This window comes from Centroberyx affinis, unplaced genomic scaffold (genome assembly GCF_046629955.1).
Source record: "Centroberyx affinis isolate AG114_WGS23_722 - 3 ecotype Tasmania unplaced genomic scaffold, CSIRO-AGI_Caff_v1 ptg002474l_1, whole genome shotgun sequence".
In the NCBI taxonomy this organism is placed as follows: domain Eukaryota; kingdom Metazoa; phylum Chordata; class Actinopteri; order Beryciformes; family Berycidae; genus Centroberyx; species Centroberyx affinis.
In genome coordinates this window covers 152738-177559 of record NW_027280706.1, presented here as the reverse complement: position 1 = coordinate 177559, position 24822 = coordinate 152738, and the positions used below count along the sequence as shown (strand labels likewise).

At 39.2% G+C, this 24822-nt stretch overlaps 1 protein-coding gene across 3 annotated transcripts in view; it reads left to right on the top strand.

Annotated features, from left to right (window-relative positions):
- LOC139656401 (NACHT, LRR and PYD domains-containing protein 12-like) overlaps window positions 1-24822 on the top strand; it is a 90624-nt gene that overhangs the window by 15488 nt on the left and 50314 nt on the right. Inside the window, exons 10-13 of one of the 3 annotated variants that reach the window (XM_071533965.1) lie at window positions 2429-2602; window positions 5246-5419; window positions 7235-7281; window positions 7533-9001. In XM_071533965.1, the coding sequence (XP_071390066.1) occupies window positions 2429-2602; window positions 5246-5419; window positions 7235-7281; window positions 7533-8116 (979 nt within the window). In that variant the 3' untranslated portion in view covers window positions 8117-9001. Of the gene's footprint in view, window positions 1-2428; window positions 2603-5245; window positions 5420-7234; window positions 7282-7532; window positions 9002-24822 lie in introns of those variants that run through there. The other 2 variants (XM_071533964.1, XM_071533963.1) reach the window with 2 other exon arrangements.

Here is a 24822-nt window from a genome sequence, read left to right as displayed (position 1 = left end):
TTCTGCAATCTTTAAATTAGTGTTGAGACCATGTACATTTAATGAAAATACAGCTAATTTAGTCATCATTTATAATAATCCAATTATGTTTTGTGTACTTAATTATGCTTCTTTTAATATAGTTTAATATTAATATTATGCAAACTTATTTATGGGAAAGTTTGAAGAGGATTATGTGTGCAGTGGGAACCCCTTTTCTCCTTATTGGAAATGTTGGTATTGCTACATTGATGATTTGTTTTTTTGTTTTCACCGATTTCTTTGACAAGCTGAATGAGTTCATGACAAACATTAATTCTAGAGTACCCTCTATCAGGTTTACATTGGAGGCAAGCAGGGAATCGGTGTCTTTTCTTGATGTACGGGTTACCAAAACCGATGGGTTGAACACTACTATATACCGTAAAAAGACCGACAAAAATATTTTTACATTATTCCAGCTATCACCCTTCCAGCTTAAAAAGAGGGTTGCCCTACAGTCAAGTCTTAAAACTAAAAAGAATATGTAGTTCTGAGGCTGACTTTGAGACACAGGCTATGGACCTACATGGCTGCTTCATGTCTAAGGGATATGATGAAAGAAACCTGAACATTACTTTATCCAGAGCCAGATAAGTAAATAGGACCAGTCTGCTCACCCCCAAGCCCTCTCCCCCTAGTGGTCAGTCTGTGGTATGTGTCAACACCTTTTCTCCTATCTCCCAGGCTATCATGAACTGAAGCTGCTGACCTGTATCTGCATGATCTTATGCATTGTACTGCTGCAACATGATTGTCTGAATGGATAATTGCATGAATAAGCAGGTGTACAGGTGTTCCTAATAAAGTGCTCGGTGAGTGTAGATTCACCAATAAGCGTGCCAATAATCTGAGACACACTGGTAAAAAATTACACTTATATACCACCTCAGAACTTCTTATCTTCTCCTCCCTCTGGTAACTTTCCTTGCCACAACTGTAATGCCATGATAAAGGGGGATTTCTTTCTACACCCACATACTGGCAAAAAAAATACAAGTAAGAGGCAGGTTTTCATGTAACACCAAGTATGTTGTTTACATACTGAAATGTCCATGTGGCTTCTACTATGTAGGTAAAACCAGAAGGGAGTTGAAAATCAGAATATCTGAACAGAAAAGCAATATCAGAAATCATGATGAAAAATCTCTGGTGGCTAGACATTTTAATGCCACTGGCCATGAAGTTTGCAGACTGAGATTCCAAGGTGTGGAGGTGGTAAAACCTTTAAGGAGAGGGGGTGACAGAGACTGCTTTCTGCTACAAAGAGAGGCCTTTTGGATCCACTCTCTACAGACAGAGTGTCCAAGGGCTCTCAATGAAGAATTGCTCCTAAATTGTTTTTTGTGAGTGTTTCTAAATTGAGGAGCTCTTGTGGATTTTTATCTCTTTTCATCTTTTTTCTATTATCTTCTAATGTATTTTGTTGTTGGATATTGTATTTTCTCTATATATTTGCTGTTCTATATTATATTGTTACTGTTTATCTTAATTTATCACACGGTTGCTAATTTATGGATATTTGGAATTGTCTATAAATATGGGTCACTCCTCCATGGGGGTGGAAACTCTGATGAAGGCTTAGCGCTGAAATGCGTTTGTTTGTCAGCTTGCTGCTGTGCATGTAATAAACTTTTGTAATTCATTAGGTTGTGCGGACATCCCTCCTTTTTTTGAATCTGCAGCATACCTGTCCCAGGGGAAGCCTGCAGTACTGGCCTTGGTACTGAAGCCCTTGTCTGCTTTTGGGCTCCTCTCTCTTAGTTCCCCCTGGGATGCTACAGTGGTCATATACATTTTCTGCATTGATCAAGCAAAATCATTTTGTATGGTTTAAACCCTGTATGATGTATGTATGTATGTAAACCTTTATTTATACAGGGAGGGCCATTGAGAGCAAGCTCTCTTTTTCAAGGACGCCCTGATTACAGCACAAGATAAAAACACATTACAAACATTACAGCACAAAAAACAAAAAATACAAAAAAACAGAAAAAACATATAAAACAATATAAAATCACTTGAAATTCCCAGGTTCAAATAACAACAAGACTATGAGAAGCACGTGCAATCTCCACATAATGCATCCTCTAGAAGCGCCCTAAAATTTTCCATAGAAACAAATCGGTCCAGTTTAAGAGAGTCCTGCAGCATATTCCATCTATCAGGAGCGTAAAAACTGAAAGATGATAAAAATGTATTGTGTTGTGTTCCTCTTCTTTTCTACTCTGTTCCTTTTAATTCTATTAAAAGGATGAACAGAGTTAGAGCATCATGTTTGAGCTCTGAAACAAAATGTTCCGTGTCCAAATGTACTTGAATAAGGTACTGAGCTCTTCCTGTTCACTGATGGTGAGTCACTCTGGAAAGATAAAATATAATGGGAAAATGTTTTTATTCATTTTGTCAGGTTGAATCAAACCAAGCTCACAGAGATATTCTGTCAGGAGTTGTCATCAGTTATCAGCTCCCAGTCCTCTAGTCTGAGAGAGCTGGACCTGAGTAACAACAACCTGCAGGATTCAGGAGTGAAGCTGCTCTCTGCTGGACTGGAGAGTCCACACTGTAGACTGGAAACTCTCAGGTAAGATCCATACAGTTTTTTCAATTGAATTGACACATTTCTCCAGACTAAGGTCTGTGCTCTCAAAACAGTTTCTCAGGTCAGGATTCTTCAATCTGTTCAGCAGAGTTAAATCCTGCTTTACATGCAGCAGGGTATCCGTGGTTCATACATTTTTTTTTAAAAAGTGTGCGAAAATTAAGGCTTGAAATAGCATTAAGTCTGAAATTAGATTCCCAGAGGTCTTAAATATTTTCTTTATCATTTTAGCAATACTGAGTAATATTTTACTGGCTTGTTGCACAAAATAACCATAATATATCAGCGGGGGTTTGCAAGTGTTGTTGATCAACGCCAGTCACACCACTGTTACCTCAATGTTACCTAAAGAAGCAGTCCAGTCCCATACTCTGTTTTGGTGGAGATGATTCACGCCCCTCTTGAGTTCGGGACTTCTTTCAGTTTCATTTGTGCAACCACGGCAGAGCGAACTGCAGTAAGCTTAAAAAGCCTGACAGCCCGCAGTAAGAAAGCTGCTCCAAAACCAGAGTGAATATTGCTGCAGAGGTGGAGGAGCTTGGACTCTGAAAACAAGAGCGATGTGGAGTTGGCCTTGTGTTTAGGTAAGCAACTTATGATGTAGCTAAAGTTAGCCACACGCCACATGGCAAACTTTAGCTCCAGTGTTTCCCCTGTATTTCTTTCTGACAGCGTGGGGGGTTGACACTTTTTCCACGACCACATTTCTCTAGTTGTCATTTCTACCATAAAGATGCATCTCAGCAGAAATACATTTGATGAAAAAAATAAATTCTAGCGGATTTTTTTTTTCAATATTTGTAACAGTTTACAATGGGATATGTTTCCTCTTCAGTTGACATCCTGAACTGTAACACTACTTGCCTAGGTGCCGTTAAAACAGCAGTTCATACTTTGTCAGTTTCAGACCACCGTAGCTCAGTGGGACGGGAGGGGTGAGAGAGGTTGGGTGGAGCTGGGCTGTGTGACTGGTGGAGGAGAACCTCCTTGGGACACGTCTGACGATGTTGTTGTAGTTCCTGTGGCTGCCGATAGATATTACTAAAGGGCCCATGTTACTAGTCCCTTAACCTAATTACTTGTTTGAATTTTAAAAAAACATCTGTATGTTAATTGTGATTTATCATAGCCATACCGTAGGAACCGTGGAACCTTATATTTCTGACAGACTGATTCAGGCCGGAACAAAATTGGTGCATCATTACTGGATGCTTGGGAACTTTACAGTGAAATGAGTGTGATTAATGAGTGGGAAAGTCAGCGGAGACAGACAGACGCACAGGAGATGGCTAGCAAATCCAGAAATGGGAAAATGGAAATTTTCACAACAATAGCTGGAAGAGAAAGATTTACAGGCGTGGTTGTGCGCCATTGACATAAATGAGCAAAAAGCCTACTGTGCAGTCTGTAAGAAATCATTTAAGCTGCACTATGGGCATCAATGCTAGTGATTGTTCCCACTCCATTCTTTTTCATGGCTACAGTGGCCCTCCCACTGGTAAAACACTAAAGTGATGGACGTCTTCTAACCATCAACACTGTGCTTGGTTTTGCTTTCACATTCTGCTTTTGTGTAACCTTAATTGGTGTGACCATTTAGGGCTCAGAGTGGCATTAAAATGTCTTAAAAGTGGCATTAAAAAGGTCTTAAAAAGCATTAAATTCAATTCAATATCTGCAGATACCTAATGTCAGTAAATAAACACTTGACCTGTGTAGGATTTTCTCTCTTTACATGATTTTTAAACTAATTGTGATGCCAACATTTAGCACTGTTTTGTAGCCTCTGAATTACTTTCCATGAAGCAAGCAAGCAGCAAGCAAGTTTATTTATATAGCACATTTTCATACATTGAATGCAATTCAAAGTGCTTTACAAAAGAAAGGAAAAAAGATAGAATAAGATAAGAAGGCATAAAATAATTCATTCATTATGACAAACATTAAAAGTGCATAGGAAAAGTGCATAAAAAGGTACACAGGCAATTTGAAGTGCTTTACATTTAAATAGAAATACAATACACCATTAAAATGAACAATTTCAAGTCATAAAAATAATCAATAGGAATTTAAAGTGCGTAACATTAAAAGTAATAAAATATATAAAATGGAAGAATATAAAATGAAAATAAAATACCAAAATAGCAGGAGACTTAGCTATAGGCAACACAGAACATGTAGGTTTTTAGCCTAGATTTGAAAATGCTCAGATTAGGGGCATGTCTAATATTATCTGGGAGTTTATTCCAATTTTGTGTAGCGTGATAAGAAAGTGCTGCCTCCCCATGTTTTGTTCTGCCTCTGGGGACGGTCAACAAACTCTGCTGGAGATGAATGCATGGATCAGCTTGAAGATATGAAACTATTTCCTCTCTTTGCAGCATCAGTTGCTGAAAGCTAAAATAGCAGAAAGGACTTCTAAGATTCTGTCACAAACTGAGACAAACTCTCAAACTGAACCAACTGAAGCCACAGAGCCTCAGCCGATCACTGGGTCAACTGTTTGCATTTGAGACAGTTACACTTTTTGCTAGAATTTGACTGCATTGTCACAACTATTTTCACAGCTGTATACTAACAAACATCTACCTATGTACCTTGTTTTGTGTGTGTGTGTGTGTGCAGGCTGTCAGGCTGTCTGCTCACAGAGGAAGGCTGTGCTTCTCTGGCCTCAGCTCTGAGCTCCAACCCCTCCCATCTGAGAGAGCTGGACCTGAGCTACAATCATCCAGGAGCCTCAGGAGTGAAGCTGCTCTCTGCTGGACTGGAGGATCCACACTGGAGACTGGACTCTCTCAGGTATGGAGAGGCAACGTCTGCTAGAAGGCTGAGAGTCACACACATTTTCTCTGTCACACTGAGAAGATGAGAAACACTGAAAGTTCAGCTTTCTTGATTCTTGATGTATCAAGCTCACTTAAACTGTTGATTTGTGACTTGAAAAAAGGCCCTTCACTCCACATTCTTTGTTTTACCGTTTACTTCATCAAACAAAGGGATGAGGAAACAAGACTAGGTAGACCTAGTGCCAGCCGGGCCTTCTCTTGACTTTCATACCCTAGTATAATACGTGTTCTGTTCTGCCCGTGACCTGCTCTGTCATTTTCTGCCACATTGACCCGTGGAGACATTTTGAGTTAAATACAATGTTGGAAAGAGGGGCTTTTATGCCCCTTTATGTTTTGACTGTTACCAAACTATGTTTTTGAGAAAAAGGGTCTCAAAGTTTGCAGTCTATTTTGAGACATTTATTCAAATATATTAGAGATATCATTCAAACATAACATAACATACTAACATTAAATTTCCAGTCTTTAGTGCCCATACACACACAGACATGTACACACACACACGCTCAAGCTGACATGCACGTGTGCCCGTGCGCACACACGCACACACACACACACACACACACACACACACACACACACACACACATTCACATATTCACTGGCACCGGTAGTTAGAAGGGAGACTACAGCCTGAAATGAAGTCAGTCCACTGAGCCTCAGTTGCGGCAAGTTTAATATTTGAGATATTTCTGCCAGGAATTAATTTATATGTTGTTCAATAGTAATAATTTCAGTCTGTAATAGTCTATCACTGATTTCAATTCAATTTCTCTCGATTTGGTTTCTCTCTCTCTCTCTCTCTCTCTCTCTCTCTCAGTTTGCGATGCCTGACAACTACGTTTTCTGCAGAGGAAACATTATCTTTGACTGGACAATAAAGTGAACGATGACACACCTGTTGCTATGCAGATGTTCATTCAGGATTTGAAGGGAGGCTTGTAGTAGCACGACTCACCGCCTCTGGAAACTCCTGAAACTCGTGTACAAACTTTTAAACTAGCTGTTGTCGATGTAAAATGAAGACAGATTCAGCAGCTGCCCGGCTGATTTCTCACCTCAAACGTTTTCAGAAACACATTTCGGTGAACTATTTTTGTAATATAAGAGAAAGTTTCCAAATGAGCCGCCATGTTTTTCCAGTTTGAATTCCGGGGCCAGAAACACACCATGACAGTGCAAACAACATGATATCACGTATACCACTATGACTGTGTAGGTCTTGATGCCACTTCTCACGCGACTTTCAACAATGGATAGTCAGTCAGTTACTCTTCTAGGCCGGTCCCAGAGGCCCGGCAAAAAGGCCCTTCACTCGACATTCTTTGTTTTACCGTTTACTTAATCAAACAAAGGGATGAGGAAAAAAGGCACTGTAAAGGACATGTTCAAAGCTACGGTCAAAACTCATTTGTGCTCTAGCTCAACAGCTTCTCTCTATTGAAGGAAAATGGAAATGCACAATCCACCTGATGCTTCTCTGCTGACTGTAATTAGCTAAAGAGAGACGTGCTTTAATATAGGGCAATATAAATGATGTTACACAAGTAAATGTTAAATATTATCAATATTAATCAAAACAATCAATAAATCTATAATCTAAACATATTTTAACAAGAAATGTCTCTTACAAGTACTGTTTAATGTTTAATGGTGGATATGAGTGACGTATGGAAAATCAGAAAATCACTTTTCAAGGTTGTGAAGGTTATTTGTTTCCATTATGAAGAGATTATGCTGGTCTGACTTTATTTCCTCCCCACAGTGTGGACCATGGTGGAGTGCAGAGGTTGAAACCAGGTCTGAGGAAGTGTAAGTGTGTATTTAGTTTTATATTCATGAAAACAAAGCAGCACACATTCAGTTTCTATTTAAATAGAAAGCTCATGTATGTGACATCTATTCATTCAAATCCTACTGTGAAAAAAGATGGCTGACAAAATGTGTCATCATGAAACTGAAGAAATGAACAGTCAATCTGTTAATAAATCAACCAATAATAAACACAACAGGTGTATTAGATGAGAAGCTGCTGCTGTATTGAGTCTTGTTCTCTCCATCAGATGCCTGTGAACTCACACTGGACCCAAACACAGCACACAGAGAGCTGCTCCTGTCTGAAGACAACAGAAAGGTGACATGGGTGAGAGAGGAGCAGCCATATCCTGATCACCCAGAGAGATTTGACTGCAGGTTTCAGCTGTTGTGTGGAAATGGTCTGACTGGTCGCTGTTACTGGGAGGTCGAGAGGAAAGGAGGGGTTCATATAGGAGTGACTTACAGAGGAATCAGCAGGAGAGGAAGGGGTGATGACTGCAGGCTTGGATGGAATGAAAAGTCCTGGAGTCTGTTCTGCTCTGGTAACAGATATTCTGTCTGTCACAATAACAGAGAAACAGTCATACCTCCCCTCTCCTCCTCTGGCTCTGACAGAGTAGCAGTGTATCTGGACTGGCCTGCTGGCTCTCTGTCCTTCTACACAGTTTCCTCTGACACACTGATGCACATCCACACCTTCCACTCCACATTCACTGAACCACTCTACCCTGGGTTCTGGATCTGCTCTGAGTCTGGTTCCTCAGTGTCTCTGTGTCAGATAGAGGAGGGAGAGAGAAACACTCACACTGTGATCAAAGACAGCTGCTGAGATGATAGTTCACTCTGGACAGGATCACACACACACACACACACACACACACTTACTTTAGAGTGTATTCTGTGTGTTGGGAAACTGAAGAGGGTTTTAACAAAACACACGTACAAGAACATGGACATTTTATTGTGAAAATGAAATGAATGAGAAATGAAACCAGACAGAATCAAGTTATGGTTGTTCATCTTAGAGTCTGTTGTTGATGATTGACAGGTTAAAGTATATTTCTTCTGCAACTTTGTTTTATTTGATATTTTATTCTCATCTCATCATTCCAAGCTAAACATTTATCTAGTTTTCTGTAATTCTTTGTCAGAATTAAAGTTTTGACTAAATGAACATTGTTTGCAGTTTCAAACATGATTTGTTTTCTTAATGTGATTATTGTGGAAAATCCCCACTAGACCCCAGCCTTCGCCTACCTGACTTCCTGTTTGGGTAGGCGGAGCCCCGTTGTCTACATCTGCAGTCAGGTCACCTGCAGCAGACTCTTTGGACAAAGAGGCAGACTGCAGGCTGCTGTATTGTTCCTCCTTATTAGTTTGGATTGTGTGAATGATCAGTAAGTTTAGTTTATTTATTCAGGGATGATTACTTCTGTTTAGTACATTTATGGTTTGCTTCTTGATGTATATAACGGCCATTTATTTCTGATAATTGTTATTGTTTAATTAGAATGTTTGATCATGCCATTCAGATTGTATATATGGATCCTGCTGAATTAATGATCCATTGTAAAAAAAAAAAAAAAAGGAATATTTAATGTTGTTGAAATACTTTGAAATTGTGAACAGCCTCTTGATTTTTGTTCTCCTTTGTTCTGTTACCAGCCAACCAATCCAAGCTAAAGCAAATGCTCTACCTGTAATAAAATGGTGGAACGGATCATCTGTGTCAAGTGCTCATCTGTCCTGATAGACAACCCACTGAGCTGGTCGCCATTCCTGCAGTCAGTAGGGAGTTAGGAGAAACACTCAAGTCATCATTCCAGCCGTAATATGTTACAGAAACCAAACACCTTCATTTTATCCTGGAAATGTCCTTCATTTCTCATTACATAAACATTCATTATCCATTAAAAAATAACATAGCTTTAAAAAAAAGTAGGCTAAGGTTAGTATCATGGGTTTATAAGGAATTTATTCATGGGTTGATTCACAGAGACACTAGAAATTAAAGGATTTTTTTATGCCTTTTATGCAGGTTTACAGGTTATTAATGAGTTATTAAGGGGAAAGTTCCTGTCTCCCTGAATTTTACATGAAATTAGAAAGTAAGCAGTCAAACATCAAGGGGAGTTTAAGGTGGTTTTGATGAGGTCTCCTCCATTAATAACTCCCTTAATCAATATTCAGTGGATTTTGCACAAATTCATGGGTGAATTCATGTAAATGTAAGGTTATTTTAAGGGATGACTGGTTGGTAGAGAGGCCTAATAATTTGCTACAGAACCTGTAGATCTAGAGGAGTCGTCGTTTTATTCAAATGAGCTTTTATCACCATCTGCTGATTTTTTCATGTCATTACATTTTTTCTACATTGTACAAAGATGAAGATTCCATCATCAGTGGTGTTTTGTTCTATGGAATGCCATTTTAGTCAATATTAAATAAATAAATAAATACATAAATAAATAAATATGACTATGAAATAAATAAATATGGCTATGAAATAAATCCTGAAATAAATAAATGAGGCAATAAATATATAAATATATAAATAAATGTAAATATAAATATATAAATATAGTCAATATAGTTCAATAAATAAATAAATAGGTTTTTGTTTCAAAATGACGTTTTTCAAAGGACTACTTTTATTTATTTCAGGGGACTTTTATTTCATAATTCCACATTTATTTATTTCAAGGGACTTTTATTTCATAATGCCACATTTATTTCCCAGCTCTTTTTGCATGGTTATCTCACAGACTCAGACCAAAGCAACAGCACCAGAACAGCACTATGCAAGCTGTTGGGTGCAGACACGGAAAAACTCCAAAACCAATATGGCAGCTCCTTGTAGAAGAAAACTCTGTGACACAACATGTAAAACCGTACATGTTTGAGAAGGAATCTGTCAACCGAACAAGAGGAGGCAGCTGCCAAAGTTTTACAGACACGGTTACAGCAGGATGTCTCTGACTGGTAGGTTGAAATTTCACTGTCGTACTTTCTCACCGTGTGTGTGTATGTGGTTGTGTCGGTTATGTTTCTGGATAGCCATAGCGGACAAATTTATATCCCATAAAAACGAACGATATCTAACTTTACCTGCCGGAGTGTCTCCCATGGTAACTATACTGTATGGTTTGTTTGTTTGTTCGTTTTCAGCCTGACGTTCACCGGTGCCGGTGGTTTGAGGCTGTCTAGTAAGCTCGTCAACACAGTAGGTGTAGGTAGCTTTTAGCTGGCTACTTGGATAGCTGCTGTAATGTTGTTCCATGAAGTGTCGTACAATTGCCGTTGAACTGGCTAGCGATAGGAAACAAATCCACACCAGACATTATGTAGTGATTATGTTCGAATACATCAAATTGATGTGAAGACGCAAAATAACTCATCTTCAGGGGATACAAATATTGTCACACCGGCAAACATATGGTTATGTCAGTGTTATTCAGCTATTACGCTAGCTCAACAGTTTTAGAACTGTAGCTGAAATATTCAAAAACTGCATCTCATGGAGGCCTGCTGGTCATTCCCCCTGTACATAACATCTTACCTCTTGTAGAGTTGACACCTTTATTGTTTATGTCGTATGTCACATTAGTTTGTACAGTACTCACATCTACTCAAAATTTTCTGTGCTAAATGATAAACATATAATATAAACGTAATTGTCAGTGTAATGTTCGTATAAAGCTTGCAAAATTCAATAACAGTTACCCTTTCTCATTCCCTAGGTTACCAGAAGAAAGAATCAGCTTCATCCTGGTCTGGAGCCTGTATGTTTGAATGTATTCTCACTACAGAATGTAATGAACATTTATAAAGCAGAGTATGGGCCCTTACAGCTTAGAGGTATAGAGCAGTAAGTTTATTTTATGCATTCTGTGCATGAATTGATTTGCCAAATAATATGGCCAACATGTGACTTTGTATAATACTGTACATGACAATACATTTGTGTAAAATAACTGTGTGTTATACTTTATTACACTTCCATGTAGAGAAACAACTTTAGCACACCTAAAAGTCTTTTAGTGACAGGGGCATCGGACAAAAGTTACTGAAAAAGTAATATAATCCCACACACACCGTCTGGTATGGTGCTTTATTACATTTCAATGACTGAAATGTAATAAAGCACCATGCAAGTGTAGATAGTGTGTGTGGGATTATATATTTTTTTCCTTTTACACACCCATGTAAGTTAAACGTGAAACCAAAAAGTAACCTCAACACTGACTGTTAATACAGAATAAAAATATTTTATTATAGAAAAGGCATTAAATAGGCACATGTAGAAACATAATACTGCTTGTGCAGGACCATAATGGGCTGTTCTGTGAGTGTGTAGTAAAGTAGTGCAGTATCAATCACAAAAAATGATTTATAATTTGATGTTTTTCAGTTATCTGTTATGTATTCGTGGAAAACACCCAACTACAACCTGACCTCATGCCAGATAACCAAAACAACAAAAGAAGAGACTAAGTATTCAAATGAAATATATTGACAGTATGTGTACCCTCTTCTCAGTGTCTAGCCTACAGATCCTTTGTCAGCTAGTGCTGGGGCTTTCTAGGTCACAGGGTCAGAGTAGTGATACCAGTGTGTGTGGTGCTGTGCATATGCTGTGAGCTCCATGATGCTGCCAGCTGCGTCGGGTTCAGACTGCCTCTTCATTGAACCGAGACACGTGGCTGCAATGACGTCCTCCTTGGCTGGCCTGTCAGACTGGGCACACGGGTCTTCTGGGACGGGGATCTTCAAAACCTGGCCCACATGAGGTGCAGGGTCCTGGAAGACTAGATCAAAGATGAGGTCCATCAACGTAATCTGTGGAGTAACAGAAACACAGAAATCATCAGTTCCATTACAAGAATGTACATCACATACTAGTGTGTAACAAATTTGCAATTTTCATTTATAGATTACTTTATACTTTATGACATTTGTATATTTATTGAATTTTCATATTTACAAAGTTTGTGTGTGCAATAAAAATGTGTGTTGGTATACATACTGAAAGTTGGCTCAGGGGGTCGGCTAAGCAGACCCAGGGTCCTCCTCATCCTCTTCCTCCTCCGTTTGGTCAAGATGGGTCTCCTGGATGGTCTCGATAGGTGGGGAGGTCAGGCTAGGTTCAGGAGGAACAAAGGGGACAGCTGAAGAGCTAACTCTGAAATCTCTTCGTCTCTGCAATCCAAAACTACATTACCACAAACTACAGCCTCAATAATTACTATGTAGTTGATTCTAAATGTCTCCAACACAGTCTCAAGGAAAATAGGACATTATAACCTCCAGAGAGGTAATATTTCTTGTAGTGTCGTCGTTCAGGTTTTCTAGGTTGCATCTTTCAGGTGCAGTTGATTGTTTTCTGGACATTTTTCCATGCTACGCTACGCTACAGACAACAGGGTTTGGTGTAACAAATGGATATTCAGTGATTCAGTGCTGTTCTGGTGCTGTTGCTTTGGTCTGAGTCTGTGAGATAACCACGCCCCATTCATTTGAATATAACAGATGGAAATAAAAAGAGCTGGGAAATAAATGTGGCATTATGAAATAAAAGTCCCTTGAAATAAATAAATGTGGAATTATTAAATAAAAGTCCCCTGAAATAAATAAAAGTAGTCCTTTGAAAAATGTCATTTTGAAACAAAATCCTATTTATTTATTTATTGAACTATATTGACTATATTTATATTTACATTTATTTATATATTTATATATTTATTGCCTCATTTATTTATTTCAGGATTTATTTCATAGCCATATTCTATTTCATAGTCATATTTATTTATTTCATAGGCATATTTATTTATTTATTTATTTATTTAATATTGACTAAAATGGCATTCCATATCTTTCTGCTTTTTTTTTTTGCTTTTTAATCTTTTATATTGCTGTGTTCCATAAACAATACAATGTTATTATTGATGTTAATTATACTTGCTTGGACACACATATTAAAAACTTATAAAATCCTATTGGTTTATGGAACACAGCAATATAAAAGGTTAAAAAGCATATAAACTGAGAAAAAACAAACATTCTAGGTGATGACTGAGACTCTGATAACAGCCAAGCCAAATATTATCAGTGTGGTGCAACAAGCAAAGGCTTCCCACGTCTTGAACACTGCTTTCTGCATTTTGATTGAATTGAACACTTATTTAAAACTCTGCCTTTACACAAAGCAGTCACATTGACAAACTGACAGCACAGACTACAGTGTGATCACTCAGATCATCAAATGGTGATGAATGTGACGACAGAGCCAAATAACTCACGTCTGTTTTGTTCTTTTTTCCCACCAATACACATTGATACTTCCTGATTCAAACACGGTCCCGCGCGCCTCCTCTCTCTCTCTCTCTCTCTCTCTCTCTCTCTCTCTCTCTCTCTCTCTCTCTCTCTCATTTAGTTCCCCTTTCTTATCTGTGTGGCACAGATTATTTTCAGCACCTAAAGGTATTGTAAGCAGCAGTTTACTTGACAGTTTGGTGTATTTTACTTTGCTGACTCTATCCAGCAGATGTTTTATGTGACTGTTACCGCCTGCCGTTAGCTTATTTAGAACAAGAGGAAATCTCCAGATCAGCCGTTAAAGGTTTGTCTGTCTGCTGAAGCTTCCGGTGGTTGACTAGCGGCTAACAGGATTTTCTAGATGAAGGCAGAAAGTCGGTGTGACTTGATCTGGATGTGAATTCACCAGACAAGCGTCTTCCAAGGTAACATTACTGTTTGATGAATACACTAGTTGGCATTGTATGACTGTATAGACTTTTGCAAGACAAAGCGCTAAAGTCTTTCAAATCATGAACCTACAGATGACGTTCATAGTGCCATAATATCCAGCTTTTGTTGACTTTGTGGCCATAAAGAACATTGTTTTATTTGTGACTTTTAGTGGAAGCCTGATAAACTCTAGTTAGGTTGTAATCTCAAGTCATTGCATTGGTGAAATATGCAGGAAGTGTCAGAACTAGTGTGAAAGCTCAGATACATGTTGGGCCTCGTGCAAGAACCACTCTACGAACAGATTCCTTCTTAAATCACTTCCGAGCGATTTAAGAGAACTTGCCGTATTCACCAATTTTCTCGTATTTAGAATTTTCTCTTAGGTACGAACAAAATGTAGAGTGGTCCAGACCTGTCGTACGAGTCACGTACAATCAACCTGCCGTTCTCCAAAGCAAAAAAAAAAAAAACCTTTGTTGTTGACTAATGGATTGTATCTCTGTCACTTTGAAGAAATGTTGAGTTTGAATATATAAATGACACTGTAAAGTAATGTATAATCATGTTGAGATGAACCAGTACAGTGGTTATAGTCATAGGAAAAATAGCAAGGGAGCACTGATGGCTTTTCCAAAAGAAGGTAGTGCGTAATTTATTTTACCAGAGCCGCATAAAATCTCATAAGTATCCATGTGGGTTACATAGTAGCCTATAAGTGCGCTCAATACAAAGACAAAACAAAAAACACTAATAATTGCCAGGTTATTTGACAAACACTCAGATGAGACAAAGGCAAGGTTACATTGTATTGGGGAAATACATAATACAGGGAGATAATTCTGATTTCTAGGCTATTTTACTCCAGTTGATAACTTTAATGTGGGTAAGTGCAAGTGAATCTAAATTTAGGTCTTACCAGGTTGAGGTGCAAGTCACTGTCTAGGGCGACATCCTCTGCTGAACACCTGACACTGCTATATCACCAGTTATGGCAGGTATAGGCCTATTCTTTCATCTGTCTGTGTAACGGAGAATTCCTCCTGGCCCTCCTGTTGCAGTCATGGATCGCTTTGCTTTTTGCATCTAATTTCATGTCAAGCCATTTCTTTTTTTATTTCTGTGACGGTGCCCTAACGACAAATCATATAGTCCTATAATATTCCTATAATACTCCGATAGGGACTTAGAGTGTCTGTGGTACTCAATAGTGAGTTTATAGTGACCTTATCATGGTTTATTTGTCTTCTGTAGTATCACTATAATATTCCTATAGGGAATTATAGCTTTGTTGTGATATTTATTTAGTGTTCATCTGAAATGTATAGGAATACTATAGTCGTTTATCGCAAGGGAACGCACAGAGTTATTTTCCCCATTCCTTGGCTTTAGCAGGGCCTTTGATTCCACTATTGAATTATATTAAATATGATATGCTTTTGTTGACTTATTTCTAATAGTAGGACTTCAATCTCAGAGCTGGTAGACTTCTCCTTAGTCTTCCTGTCAGTTTTATGAATGAAGCTTCCCGACATATGGGCCGGACGCCTAACCTTATATGGCATTATTGGGGCGTCAGTTATGCAAATTCACAATTGTCATGAACGCGCGTTTATTTAGAACAGGTGGAATTCATCATGTTTACGCAGGTCATTTACGACAGTTTTCTGAAGATACGAGCGTTTGGTGAATCTGACGTGGCACACTCGTACGAGTCCACCTCACGAAAAAAGTAGGAGAAATTTACGATAAGAATACGAAAATGTTCATGCGTGAGGCCCGTTGTGTTTCTGTTAATACACTGTGTACAAAACACTACAACCTCCACAAAACTGATGTTCACACTTTCACCCTGAAACATTTTGAAAACAAAAAAACATAGCCTAGTGACTACAGTGTGTGTAAAATGAAAGAGTAAAATTGAAAACTTTTTTTTAAAACTGTTTTTAAGACTTTTAAAGCCAGTTCACAAAGTTCAATGCATTGTATATTTGCCATTTTACTGTCAAGTGATCACAGCACCAGAAGTGATATATCCTGTAATGAAACCTTGTTGTAATGGATCAGTCCAGCTAACAGCATGTCGGGTGTGTTTGTGTAAAGGTGTTCACTCTACTATGAGTCAGTCTGAGGAGAGAGAGGAGGGGCTCCCTCCCTCTAAAACCACTCTGTCTGGGGAACATGACAGCCGAACCAAAGCTGAGAGGTAAGATGAGGATCTCTAACTGTCCATGACTTGTGTTCTTCATAAGAACACAGATACCTTCACTGTGTTCATAATGTTTCTATCAACCTGATCTCACACAAATATGTGAAATGAACATGACTTATCACCAAATTACGTGTTGGTGGCACGTAAAGTGTTAAAAATGCGTGTTCCCAGCAGGAAATGGTTTTGTGAAGGAGGCATGACAGGAAGTAGTCTGGGTGTTGTGGTCGGGGTGGTGGATGGGCGGATGTGTTTGCCTACAATGCCGGCGACTGGGGTTCAATTCCCAGCTTATTCCCAGCTTTGACTCTAGTGACCAAATTTGTATTTTTAGCAAAAAAAATATTATTTTTTTTTCAAAGTCTTTTTTTTTTCCAAATGGTATACAAATGACAATACAAATTTACAATATATTCACCCTGCCCCCCAAGTCATTCTCCAATGGAGCCCCACCCCTATTGCACCATTGCTTCATCTTTCAGTCAATAGCATTTAAGCAAACAGACTAGTAATACAATTTACAATATATACTAGTTGTACACTGAGAGAATATATCAAGACATATATAAATACTCAGCCAAAAATAAATAAAATAAGATCATAAAATTAAAAAATATATATAAATAAAAAATAATAATAGTAATAATAAATACATACACATATATATATATATATATATATATATATATATATATATATATATATATATATATATATATATAAATAGATCAAATAAAGTGAAAATTAAAAGTACTTCTTAGGGAGGAAGTGGTTGATTCATGGGGTATTAATGGTTGAAATCTTAGAAGCATCTATCTTCTCCATGCAGGTCAGTACAGGTTGCCATATGTCATAAAATCTAAGGGAACATCCCCTTGTAGAGTAACACATTTTTTCTAATGTTAGATGATACATAAGATCTTTAATCCAGTGGCTAAAAGTTGGAGAAAAAGTATCCTTCCATTTTAATAGTATTCATCTTCTAGCCAGAAGAGTTGCAAAAGCTATCATTATTGTAGCATGTCTCCTGATTGGAATATCAGATGGAACTACTCCAAACATTGCAACAACGGCAGAGGGCTCTATGGTTATCTCCAAAGCCTCTGAAAGAAAATTGAATATTGAAAGCCAGAAATCAAACAACTTTGGGCATTGCCAAAACATGTGTGAGAGAGTAGCCGGTGCTTGTTTATATCGGTCACATATGGGATCAATGTTTGGTGTAAATTTAGCTAATCTTACTTTAGACCAGTGTAATCGATGCACTATCTTGAGTTGAATAACTGTGTGTCTCAAGCAAATTGAAGAGGAATGTATTCTGTTCAAAGTATCTTGCCAGACTTTGTCAGAAAGTAGTATACCCAGGTCCTCCTCCCACTGGCTTTTTAACAAGGTCAAAGGTTGCAAATCATGTGAGTTAAGTAAAGAATACACTGTTCCTATAACCTGCCTTGAATTGGGATTAATATTTAATAGTAAATCCATAACAGAGTCAGGGGGTAGCAATGGAAAATGGGACGAAGATGAAGACAAAAAACTACAAAGTTGTAGAAATTGAAAGAAATGAGTACGAGGATATTGAACTTCAATATGAGTTGTTCAAAAGACATACAATTTACGAAAATGATTTATTATTTAATCATGACCAAGCCAAACCTTAACCACAGTTGTTTTACTTGCTTAAACTTAACCATTAGCCAACCTTTAGGTGAAAATGGCGTGTCCAGTTTGTGCTGTTGTCACAGAGTCCAATCCATGTTATTGTCACAGAATCCAATTTGTGGTGGGGGACTGTAATTTTCACATAATTTGAGTCCACAGCAGGGTTTCAGAGTTTGTGCTCATTTCACTTATGATTATTTATGAGATCATTTTGTGTCTTATCAGGATCCAGCAGGAGAGACCAGACTCCCCTGAACCCAGCTGTTTGTCCATGAAGAGTGACTGGTCTCATCATTTCCTTATTGACTTTAAAGATGGACAGCACTCTTCTGAGCAAAGGTAAGAATTTCAAACAGATGAGTTTGTTATTATCCAGCTCTCCTAAGAAGAGGTATGAAGTTATGAGATATAGAATTGGTCCGGCCCTTCATAGTTTCCTCTTTCAAAACATCACATCCAATAATCAGGGCTGACTGTCCTGATAACAATGTATCTTGAAAACTCACAATATATACTAAACAAAAATATAAACGCAACACTTTTGTTTTTGCTCCCATTTTTCATGAGTTGAAATAAAAGATCTAAGATTTTTTCTATGCACACAAAAGGCTTATTTCTCTCAAATTTTGTTCACAATTAGTGTAAATCCGTGTTAGTGAGCACTACTGGCATGTCAAGATGCTGATTAAACAGCATGATTATTGCACAGGTGTGCCTTGGGCTGGTCACAATAAAAGGCCGCTCTAAAATGTGCAGTTTTATCTTGAAACAAGACTAGGTCAAAACCTAGTATATGGCTGGACCGTGTATGAGTGTGCCACGTGCCACGGCCGAGCAATGGTGTAACTAACTCCGCTGTTGACAGGGGTTAAAGTGGGATTTGGCAGGTGGGGGAACCCTGTTTCGGAGGGGGGGGGGTCAGAATTTTTTTTTTAATTTAAAACAAATTTCCTGCATTTCTACACCACCTAACCTCTTGGATTAAATCAAGAAACAGCAACCCTGTATAGTGTTAACCAAAAATGTAAAGATTATGTTATATTACTACTATTGAGGTACTTACATTCATGATCTTGCATAGGCATAGTAACCTAAAAAACCTATTATTGGGAATCATGAGAAAGTTTCAGAGCGACAGACACAAAGCGTAACCATAGCAACTCACTCTCACTCCTGCCTGCGTGCGCACGGCGCGAGAGGAGAGGGAGAGACGCAGAAGAGCTGCTGACTGAGATTACTCTGAGCAGCATGCATGGGAATAAATTACAATATAATAATTATAATATAATAATAATATAATATATATAATAATATAATATAATAATTTGTGTATATTTCTCGCTATTCAGATGATCTGAATAACTCGCTGCTACACGGTGCTGCTCTGTCTCGTCTGTCCTGCTGTCAGTTTCCTTTTTTCACGTTACGGTTATCAGTTATGAATTTGTTTTTCACTGCGTGAGAAAATGGACTTGTGGCGTGAGAGCGTGTGAAAAATGTCAATTGCGTGAGTCTCTCGGTCAATGCGTGAGAGTTGGCAGCCCTGTGAACTCGCTTGTCATTATTATGTATGAAACTGCCAATCAGATTTATTTACTTATTAATTGAAGGTGCCGGAACGCTGTTCCGGATCGTTCCGGCCCACTTTAACCCCTGGCTGTAGACTGCTAATACAGAATAATAGTCCATACATCCATACTGATCGTTCCAGCGCGTCCCGTCTCTCTCTCCACTGCTGTCGTCTCCACCCACGGCCCACATTGATCCTGTCGATCCAAGCGCCAGGCGCTCTGTTACCCGTCGGTGCCGAAAACGCTGTTCGCCGGACACTGGGGGCACATCGTCGTCGGGACCCCGGCCGAAATCTCGGCCGGATCATCGGGAACAAATCGGTGGCCCGGGAAACTTCGGGAAGGTCGGCAATAAGCCCTCGGCGTGATGAAACCTCCATGCTTGTTTGTGTCTCTCTCTCCCCCGACAGAACAGAGGACTTCAGGTGGACTGAGCTCGCGCATATGCATCGACATAAACGGTGATATGATATAACTGTATAGATTCTACTTTAGCTTCAGCATGATATTGGTCAGCCTGCTTACTGTGTGGGAGAAACGGGCTCCTGATCTCAGCGGAGAAACTAGACAGCGGAGAAAACGAAACTTAAATTTCTGGCTCTGTGATACTGTGTTGTGCCACGTGCCATGGCCGACCAATGGTGTAACTTGATCACTCAGTCACTCAGTCACTCAGTCAGTCAGTGACAGACATTCGCGTTTGTAGGGCTGGCCCCGCTGTTGCGGTCCAGCCAAAAAGACATTTATTATTCACTGAACTATGGATCTCACATGACTAGGGCTACAGATATGCATTTTTTGAAAACCAGTTTGGCCACCATTTGCCTCATGCAGTGCGACACATCTCCTTCACATAGAGTTGATCAGGTTGTTGATTGTGGCCTATGGAGTGTTGGTCCACTCCTCTTCAATGGCTGTGCTAAGTTGCTGGATATTGGCAGGAATTGGAACACGCTGTCATACACGCCGATCGAGAGCATCCCAAACATGCTCAATGGGTGACATGTTTGTTTGTTTATTTATTTATTTAAGAAGGGACAATGCACATTAATTAACATGAGTACTTAAGTACATCATGTAAAAGTGCCAGATGTCTGATGAGTATGCAGGCCATGAAGAACTGGGATGTTTTCAGCTTCCAGGAATTGTGTACAGATCCTTGCAACATGGGGCCATGCATTATAATGCTACAACATGAGCTCTGGTGGACAATCCTGCAGTCAAAACTTGTGACATCTGTGGCATTGTGTTGTGTGATAAAAACTGCACATTTTAGAGCGGCCTTTTATTGTGACCAGCCCAAGGCACACCTGTGCAATAATCATGCTGTTTAATCAGCATCTTGATATGCCACACCTGTCAGGTGGATTATCTTGGCAAAGGAGAAGTGCTCACTAACACGAATGAGAGAGAGAAATAAGCCTTTTGTGTGCATAGAAAAAGTCTTAGATCTTTTATTTCAACTCATGAAAAATGGGAGCAAAAACAAAAGTGTTGCGTTTATATTTTTGTTCAGTATATTTCCCACACTACTTCAAGAGAGTTCTTTAGATCTTCACGTGTTTCCCAAAGGATTTCATGACAACAAATTTTCAAGATCTACTTGAAGATCAACTTCAAGAATCGTAAGGCATCACGGGTCGATTCAAGGAATCATTAATTCCATTAAATTTTCATTAAAGTCAATTGAAGAAACCTTAATTATAAATAAGATATAGTTTATAGCCTCCAACAGTTCACTTTATCTTTATGAATGTATATAGTTCTATATATTATTTGTAATGCTGCCATTTCAGTAGAGCTGTGACTGACAGGCTGCCTTGTGGATGGAGGCTGGTGTGTAATATCGACCCAGCTCAGCATTATAATTTCTCTTGTTGAAATATTAACTGAATTTTCAGGCTCATAAACCACACAGTTTGTGTTGTTGACCAGTTGTCTGGAATTTGCTTAGAACAGTGCAAAATAGCTGACTGCATAAGGCCTAGGGTAATAATGTAGACTAAAGCATACACTCAAATTTGATGTAGCCTAATAATAAATACATTGGTGAAAGAGAGGTAGCATTATTTATTTATTTAGACAGTAAGGGTTGGGGCAAAAGGAAATGGCTCAAATGGTTTTGATGTTGTGGAGCTCAGAGTTTAGGTTGGACAGTCTGTCTGCTGTAGGATCTCACCTTCACTGCTCCTGCAAAGAGATACTTGAAATCTCACAACTAGTGCCTGGTTGTTGTGAATGAATAATGCATTTCTTGTACTACTTGAGTTGTGAGTATTTTTAGGAAATACCTTTTTTGGGAAAGCCACTTCAGAGAAACATACAGACATACAGTGGAGTTCACCTTGTGTTCTGTCATGATGAATCCTGGCAGAAACACAACAACTTTAACAACCTGTGTGTGTGTGTGTGTGTTACAACCCCAGTATGGTAGGAGAATGAAGGGTGAGGGGAGACAACATAAACATGATCATTGTGATGGTGAAATAGGACAAATGAACCAGCATGAGGACAGAAACACACTGATACGTAAGAGTATAGTGAAATATTGTTTAGTGTTTGTTCTTTTGCAGGTAGTTACAATATTCACTATTCACATTAGGAAAACAAGGAGTCAGAGGGATGCCAAATCAAAGTAAAGAACAAAAGCAAACCAGAAGTAACTCAGAAGGAGAGGTCTGACTCACTATCTAAAGAAAAGAACATTAAAACAAAAACCTACTCCTGGCTGTCTGCTCAAACTAACCAAACAAAACATACAGAGTGAGGCATCCACTCCTAACCTAGTGGAATAACATAACTTCACTACATGTTGGCAAAGTCAATCAGCAGCAACCGATTGGTTGCTGCTGATTGACACCTCCTTCCTTTGCACTGGACACCAAACCAGGGACCTGGGAGAACAAGTAGAGGGGAGAGAGAGACCGAGAGGGAGAAACAAAAGACAACCCTCCAACATAACACCTAGAAAATACAAGGAACGTAACAGTGTGTGTGTGTGTGTGTGTGTGTGTTGACATCTGGAGACCTAATACTTAATGTTTTCTCCACAGAGTTCACCATCAAAAGAAGAATGTTCCCAGTGGTCAGTCTGCTCAGGAGCATCAAACAAACTTGGACTCCATATTTATGGTGTGTAAATGTACAACACCACATTTTACTTGAGCTACAGAAAATGCAAATCAACCATTCTGGTCATTATAGTCTCCATGCTGCACTCTTTAGACCAGTGGGCTTTCAGACCATGCAAGATGGATGTGATGTTGTGTTGCACGATTTCTATATAAGAATGTTGTGTTTATATAATATTCTGTTACAGCTTCTTGAGGAGAACATTGCCACTTTTGTGAAGAACGAGCTGAAACGGATCCAGGGGATTCTGAGTCCAGATTACCCAGAATGCTCAGAGAGGCAGAGGGAGGATGAGGAGGTTGTGGACGGTGAGGAGGAAGAGCAGAGGAGGAGCAGCAGAGAGGCTTTTCTGCAGATCACACTGCACTTCCTGAGGAGAATGAAGCAGGAGGAGCTGGCTGACTCTCTGCAGAGCAGTAAGAGGCTTTTAACAGGTTTAACATGATGGAGAGGGGAAATGGTGGAAAATGAGAGATGTTTACATTTCCAAACTCTGCTGTAAATATGCTGTACACATCTGCATCAGATCTATACAGTTCTTCTGGGCTGCACACACACAATGGCCCTCATTTATCAATCTAACGTAGAAACCAGCGCAGAAATCATCTTACGACAGGGTTCACGTGTGATTCATGAAACGATCGTATCTCGCCAATCACAGCGTAAGAATGATCTAGCGTTGATAAATGTGGAGGCTGAAAACAATCGTCATTTAAATATCACGCCCCTAAATATTCTCGGTTTAGAGGCCTCGCCCCCGGAGTTTACGACATGGAGAGACATGGATAAGTCTAAGAAGAGAAACTTTTCCGACCTCGAAATAGAAACTCTAACGTCGCCAAGTCCAATTGAACCAATTAGTTCTATTTGGGAGCCTGAAAAGTGGCATCAAAGGAAGTCGGAAAAATGCAGTATGGAAAGAAATCATTGCTGCGGTCAACAGCGTTGCCGTCGACATTCCAGCTGAGGTTTGAATATTTAATTTATACATCCGTGATATGTATAGCCTATATATATATATATATACATAATAGTAGCCTAATATAATAGCTTGTATCGCAATTCTTTACATTTAGGTGAAGAAAAAATGGTCAGACCTCAAACAAGTAGGCTATCTCAAAATGAAAGAGAAATTAATCTTACACCAGAAAACTGTTAACCCTGTTAATTGCAAACAATTTGCTGTAAATATGCTGTACACATCTGCATCAGATCTGTAGAGTTCTTCTGGGCTGCACACACACAACATGTTTGTCCACTACTGATGAGCTCAATAGGTATCATGGAGTGGGAAAATATATACATCCACACTGAAATCCACTCATTGATTCCATTTGTTGTTTGTTCATTCAGAAACTTTTGCTCCCATCTGCCGACGTCAACTCAAGTCTAATCTGAAGGAGAAGTTTCAGTGTTTGTTTGAAGGGATTGCTAAAGCAGGAAACCCAACACTTCTGAATCAGATCTACACAGAGCTTCACATCACAGAGGGAGGGAGTGGAGAGGTCAATGATGAACATGAGGTCAGACAGATTGAAGCAGCATCCAGGAAACCAGTGAGACCAGAAACACCAATCAAATGTGTAGACATCTTTAAACCCTTACCTGGAAGAGACAAACCAACCAGAACACTGATGACAAAGGGAGTGGCTGGCATTGGGAAAACAGTCTTAACACAGAAGTTCACTCTGGACTGGGCTGAAGACAAAGCCAACCAGGATATACAGTTCATATTTCCGCTGACTTTCCGGGAGCTGAATCTGCTGAAAGGGAAAAAGTACAGCTTGGTGGAACTTCTTCATCACTTCTTTACTGAGACCAGAGAAGCAGGAATCTGCAGGTTTGACAAGTTCCAGGTTGTGTTCATCTTTGACGGTCTGGATGAGTGTCGACTGCCACTAGACTTCAAGAAGAACAAGATCCTGACTGATGTTACAGAGTCAACCTCAGTGGATGTGCTGCTGACAAACCTCATTAAGGGGAAACTGCTTCCCTCTGCTCGCCTCTGGATAACCACACGACCTGCAGCAGCCAATCAGATCCCTGCTGAGTGCGTTGACATGGTGACAGAGGTGAGAGGCTTCACTGACCCACAGAAGGAGGAGTACTTCAAGAGGAGGTTCAGAGATGAGGAGCAGGCCAGAAGAATCATCTCCCACATCAAGACTTCACGAAGCCTCCACATCATGTGCCACATCCCAGTCTTCTGCTGGA